The 6,000-nt window shown below is 32.2% G+C and overlaps 2 protein-coding genes across 2 annotated transcripts in view; one reads left to right on the top strand and one right to left on the bottom strand.

Moving 5' to 3' along the window:
- LOC140964605 (agamous-like MADS-box protein MADS1) overlaps positions 1-1,862 on the top strand; it is a 4,970-nt gene extending 3,108 nt beyond the window's left edge. The window contains exons 3-7 of the mRNA XM_073424470.1: positions 99-224; positions 517-558; positions 1,080-1,121; positions 1,234-1,421; positions 1,562-1,862. Of these exons, the coding sequence (XP_073280571.1) occupies positions 99-224; positions 517-558; positions 1,080-1,121; positions 1,234-1,421; positions 1,562-1,565 (402 nt within the window). The 3' untranslated portion in view covers positions 1,566-1,862. The remainder of the gene's footprint in view (positions 1-98; positions 225-516; positions 559-1,079; positions 1,122-1,233; positions 1,422-1,561) is intronic.
- Positions 1,863-2,173: 311 nt separating this feature from the next.
- LOC140965143 (trifunctional UDP-glucose 4,6-dehydratase/UDP-4-keto-6-deoxy-D-glucose 3,5-epimerase/UDP-4-keto-L-rhamnose-reductase RHM3-like) lies at positions 2,174-4,323 on the bottom strand. Its single transcript, XM_073425210.1, has 2 exons — positions 4,065-4,323; positions 2,174-3,557 (listed from the first exon to the last, which is right to left on the bottom strand). Exon 2 carries the CDS (start codon positions 3,524-3,526, stop codon positions 2,396-2,398), a length of 1,131 nt encoding a protein of 376 aa, XP_073281311.1. The 5' UTR covers positions 3,527-3,557; positions 4,065-4,323; the 3' UTR covers positions 2,174-2,395.
- Between the last annotated feature and the right edge of the window lie 1,677 nt (positions 4,324-6,000).

The raw sequence follows: 6,000 nt of genomic DNA, 5'->3' as shown, positions 1-6,000 counted from the left end.
ATATATAAATAAGATTGTTTCAGACATCTGATTAAGTGTGTGTGTGTGCATATATATATATACTTATAAATAAGATTTTTTTCAGACATCTGATTAAGAGAGAGAGAGTGTGTGTGTATTCTAGGCAAATTCTTGGGGAGGGTGTTAGCTCCATGTCTTTGAAAGAACTGAAGAATACTGAAAGTAAAGTGGAGAAAGCTATCAGCAGAATCCGTTCCAAGAAGGTAAAAACTTATTATTTTTAATTCATGGATTCATATCTCCCATAAAATACCTTATTATATTGTTGTAATATTATATTGTGATACAATATAATATCTTTTATAATTGTAATTACACACATTATTTGAAAAATCAATTAACAGCCTCAAAACTTATTTGAGAAAACAAAATTTGGGAATGTGGCAACAAAATTAATTTAAAATTTGAATTTTTTTGCCATGCTTACAAAATAATTTTATTATTTGTTTTTTCAAAATAAATGTGTTTTTAAGTCAGATGGTTGAAATTTCGCAGAATGAATTGCTATTTGCTGAGATAGAGCTTATGCAGAAGAGGGTATGTGTCTCTATCTCTGTTCATTAAATGCATGATCAAACATATACTTACTTCAAGTATTTTTGTGATTGTTGTAGAACTTTAGCGACTTTATATATTACTAATTAGTGAATAAAAAATAATTACTTTTACGCATTTTATTTAAATTATTTTCTTAAAAAAACAAGCACACACATAAATTCATGGAGCAAAAGAAAAACTACCTCGTGCAATGTTTTGTAGTGGCAATGTTTGCATATTATTGATTTTCGAAATATTTTTTGCAATTAGTTAATCTCAAAATTCTACGTTTGGATTCCAAAATTTAGTTAGTTTTTTTTAATGATGTTTTCACACTTTCTTAAATAAAAATAAATATGTTAAATATATTTGCTTTTCAAATTTATCCTTTATGTGTCTTTTTACGGGATTAAAATTGTAATTTTTCTCATTTTTTTTATTAAAGTTGTGATTGAGATTAGCTTTGAGATCATAATGCTGAAAATTTATGGCAAATCATGAATTTGATCATATTGTAACAGGAGCTGGAGCTGCACAATGCTAACATGTATCTGCGAGCAAAGGTCGTAAAGCTAAGCCTTTTTGCCTCCGTTACGCACCAACATAGTTTCTTAAACTGGAAATTGGGAATGATAAGAAAATATAAATTTGTATATACTTGAAAATAATTTGAAGGTGCAGATAGCTGAGAATGAGAGAGCACAGCAGCAAATGAATTTGATCAATCCTGCAGCAGCCGGAGGCTCAGAGTATCAGCCTATGTCGTCCCAGACATACGATGTTCACAACTTCCTCCCAGTCGTCAACCTTCTTGAACCCAATCACCCCTACTCTCGCCAGGACCAAACTCCTCTCCAACTAGTGTATGATACATATTTCGTGTTATTACTCGTTATTATTACTTGGTTTTGTGGACCAAAACCTTGAGTTTTTGCTTCTCTATGCTCTAGCTAGTTCATTTGTAGCTCCCAACACTTACGCAGCCTATAACTTTTTGTTGCAGTTGACAGTGGTTGGAAAGGACCTGGTAGTGGGAAAAATTTTATATCCCGCTTCTACTAAGTGCACTTGGATCATGGCATGCAAGAAAAAGTTGAAAATGATTAGTATCTTGTTTGCAGACATTTATGCAATGTAAAATAACAAAACTACTTCGAAGTTAGGGCAACTCTTGCTCCATGAAGATTGAATCCTTGAAATACACGTAATTTATTAGCTATTATCTTCTTAACATAACTATCTTGTTAAATGTTCCCTCCGTGTGTGTGTGTTTGGGAGATTAGTAAATCATTATTTTTGTGAGTTATTTCAGTGATATACTCGAGATTATTTGCTTTGAGTAGCGCTAGCAGTTGTATTACCATGTTGTAAATTCATGAGATGAAGATTGTGAACGTAAAAACTTAGAACTTCCAGTTCAGTTAAACCATTGCTCGAGCGAAACTGGCAGCAGTAGAAAATGGATGATCATTGGATCAGGACGAGTACTGGAGGGATATTTAGTTTAGAATATGCTCTTCCTGGAAGCTGAACTGACTTTACCTGCTTATAATAGCAAGATCAATGCATTAAAATATATGTTCTTATCCTACAAATGAGACATTATGATCCCGAAACAAGTTCAATGGTATATATATTTTCCATTACAAATATATATAATAACAATTGTGCACAATCATTAAACAAAACAATCAATTAGGAGGTATACACCTAGCTGGGTCTAGGTCAAGTAAAATCTTTTCCCGTGGACGAATCCACAAATTAAATAGATTTTCGTCACTCCAGCAACAAATGTATTTATATCTACCTCAACGTTATGCTAAATCACAATATCATTTCAAAGGCGACTTTTGGGTACACTTGTGGTTTCTTTTTCATCACATCCCATTTGACCTTGATCGGAATTCTGCCCTGCATTGGGATGATCTTTCTCAGTGACATGGCAGGAAAGCATTCTAGGATGAGGGAGTAATGCTGCAGAAACGTCACCCCACCAGTCAAAATTTCTCACATACCACTCCATAGTTTTCCTTAGACCTTTTTCCCATTTAGTTCGCTCTGACCATCCCAATTTTTTCAGCTTTTGGGTGTCCAAGAAGTATCTTTGATCATTAAAAGGCCTATTCTCCACAAACTTTATTGTTTCGGAAGGATCTAACGAAAAGAGTCGGCAAATATCTGTTGCCACATCAAGAACTCTCTTTTCCTCATCCGTCCCAACATTATAAACATGTCCCACTTCACCCCTGTGAAGAACGATCTCAAAAGCCTCGGCAACATCTTCACAATAAAGATAACTTCTAACATTTGATCCATCCCCGTGAATTGGAAGGGGCTTTCCTTTCATAGCTAAGAGAATAAATTTTGGGACCAACTTCTCAGGAAATTGGTGGGGACCATATACATTGTTTCCTCTCGTGATTATAACCGGTAAACCATATGACCGTCCATATGCCATAACAAGCATTTCAGCCCCGGCTTTAGATGCAGAATAGGGGTTTGTTGGGAGGAGCTGTGAAGCCTCATGGTTACCCACAGTGGCATTTTCATCAGTCTCCCCATAGACCTCATCAGTGCTCACATGGACGAATCTCTTAATTTTCCCGAAAACTTTGCAAGCTTCAAGAAGTACACAAGTACCATAAACATTGTTCTTGATAAACTCAAAACTATTGCCAAATGAATTGTCTACATGTGTTTGTGCGGCAAAGTGCATAATAGTGTCGATGTTCTCTGTGTCGAGTATATACTTCACAAGGTCAGCACTACAAACATCTCCCTTTACGAATTTAAAGTTGGGAAATGATCGGGAAGGGTCAAGGTTTTTAAAATTTGAGCAGTAAGCTAGCTTATCAAGAACAATTATTCGGTACTCGGGGTAATTCCGAATTAGCCTATTTGCAACATGGGACGCTATAAATCCAGCAGCTCCAGTGATCAGGATATTCTTTGGTTTATATTTCGCCATAAAGAAACTAAATCCAGAATGCCCCTTCAATCTTTTAAAAACGAAAGTGAAAAGTTCTTAGATACACAGAAATTACAGTTATCAATGGTAAAATATAAATCACACCACAAAATTCAGCTGTGGAAAAAATAAAATAAGAACTGGCGAACCACAGTCAATCAATAAACAAAAAGCTACATGCCTACAGGCTACATCATACACAAGGGACGTCGATTTATATATACTCCAATCGATTAATTATTCATTAAATTGAAATCCTTATACATTGATGACAGACCCACATATAAAATCATAATTTGAAAAAATCACAACAAACCCATCCCGAATGAACAAAATTTTAAATAGAAAGAAACACCGTCTAATCAGAATCTGACGTTTGTGATTCAATGCAAATATTCATAATAAAACACAAATTAAAGACTCGAACTTTCTGCAATATTTCAAAATAGGTCATGGATCCACACCCAATTACAACATAAAACAAAAAAAAACACCCATTTGACGCATGGATGAAATCAAAAAGTTCGTTCAAACTTACCAGAAAAAATAGGATAGTTGAATCATACGAATGAGAAAGAAAAGGTTTCAATCCCCAGCTGTGTTTCTCGCGTGGAATGTGGTAGTGTGGTACTTAAGCGCATTAAACTTGTAAACAGAGGGAATGCAAATACCGACCGATCGATTCTTATTCGATTCGGAAAGAGCGCAGAATCGAAGAGCAAGACGGAGGAGGAGACGCGAAGAATATTGAAAAGGATATTTATAGGTGCACAAAGTCCGGACACCACTTTGAAACATTCTCGTATTCGAACACGTCGCACTCCCGAATTTGGCGTTACAAATATAAAATAAAGTATTTTAAATTTTATAAATTTAAAATTACCATTCCTATTTGAATAGGGGAAATATTAGGAGTTATTTGAATCTTTGATATCACATTATTTCATGATTAGGTTTATTGTGAGACGGTCTCACGAATCTTTATCTGTGAGACGGGTCAACCCTACCAATATTCACAATAAGAAGTAATATTCTTAACATAAAAAGTAATATTTTTTCATGGATGACCCAAATAAGAGATCTGTCTCACAAAATACGACCCGTGAGACCGTCTCACACAAGTTTTTGTTTCATTTATCTCAAAAAAAAAACTTAATTATAAATTGATAATTCTAATTGCATGCACCCTTATTTTCAGATTTTTTTGGTTGATCGTAAATCATGTAATCCGACATGTGGATCCTATGATTTTATAATACACGACACGATGTTACATAAGAATGATGTTGTACAGTGTAGAGAATCCTCATCGAATCCGATCACTATCTAAAAATCATATTGGAATTTTGATGTTATCGACAACTTTATACGCTCTTTAATAATGGTGGAATAGGAATATTCAGTATGGAATTATGTTAAGTCTTAGAATCATATACATGGTTCAGCTAATCGAAAATTAAAGTTTTTTAAAAAAATGTAACGATTGTTATTACTATTTTATTTGGCCTTTTGTATTACTAGATAATTGACTCGAAATATTTCGGAAATTAAATTAGTGTGTCAAAATGTAATTTAAATTATTTTTAAAAATGTGATTAATATCTGCTAAAAAAAATTATTAATAGAAAATAACACGAGCTTTATATTTACAAAAATAAACTTCATGGAACTTATAAAACTCGTGCAAAATTTACGATTATTATTGTATATTAAATTATCATATCTTGGGCCAAATAAGGAAGTGCAAAAAAAGAAAATAATGGCTTGCCTGTTAATGTATAATGGGGACAAGTACCAAATTCATGGAATAGAGCAGATCATTATTCATAAATTTTAGAATGATTCTAGTTATTTATCAAGTAGTAATACATTAATTCATTCACCTGTTTCTAAGATTACCAAATTATCCTATAAAAAACAAACAATTACAACCAACTTATTTGGAAGTCCTTGCGTAGCTAAAAACACACTTTTCCAAATGAAATATATGTATGTTTGAATAAAAATTGTAAATATCGATATAACGATATATAAGTGTCCTTTTAAACGGTTTTCTATATTGGAGTGTTATTTACATTTTATTTAAAAAAATTTTGAATGTGTATAATTATTACTAATAACAATTTTGAAATACAAAAAGAAACTTCGATATTGATCAATTTATGTTATTTTATATCATGATGTGTTTGAGATATTATATTATAAAATGATAATTTGGTATTTAAAAGACTTTCAAATAAAATTTTAAAAAACTAGTTGGGTAAAAAATGGCTATATAAATGAGAAGATATAAAAAAAAAAAAAACCTTATTTAAAACTTCATTTAATAAATACATTTGATGTACATTTTTTGAAACAAATACATCAGTTCAAATGAGAGATATAAAAAAAAACTTATTTTACATATATATATATATATATGCTATTTATCTTGAAGCTGTTAACTAATCTTGGTGTACAGTAATTTAAGTACA

This window comes from Primulina huaijiensis, chromosome 18 (genome assembly GCF_012295235.1).
Source record: "Primulina huaijiensis isolate GDHJ02 chromosome 18, ASM1229523v2, whole genome shotgun sequence".
In the NCBI taxonomy this organism is placed as follows: Eukaryota; Viridiplantae; Streptophyta; class Magnoliopsida; order Lamiales; family Gesneriaceae; genus Primulina; species Primulina huaijiensis.
This window is presented reverse-complemented; position numbering and strand designations above follow the sequence as displayed.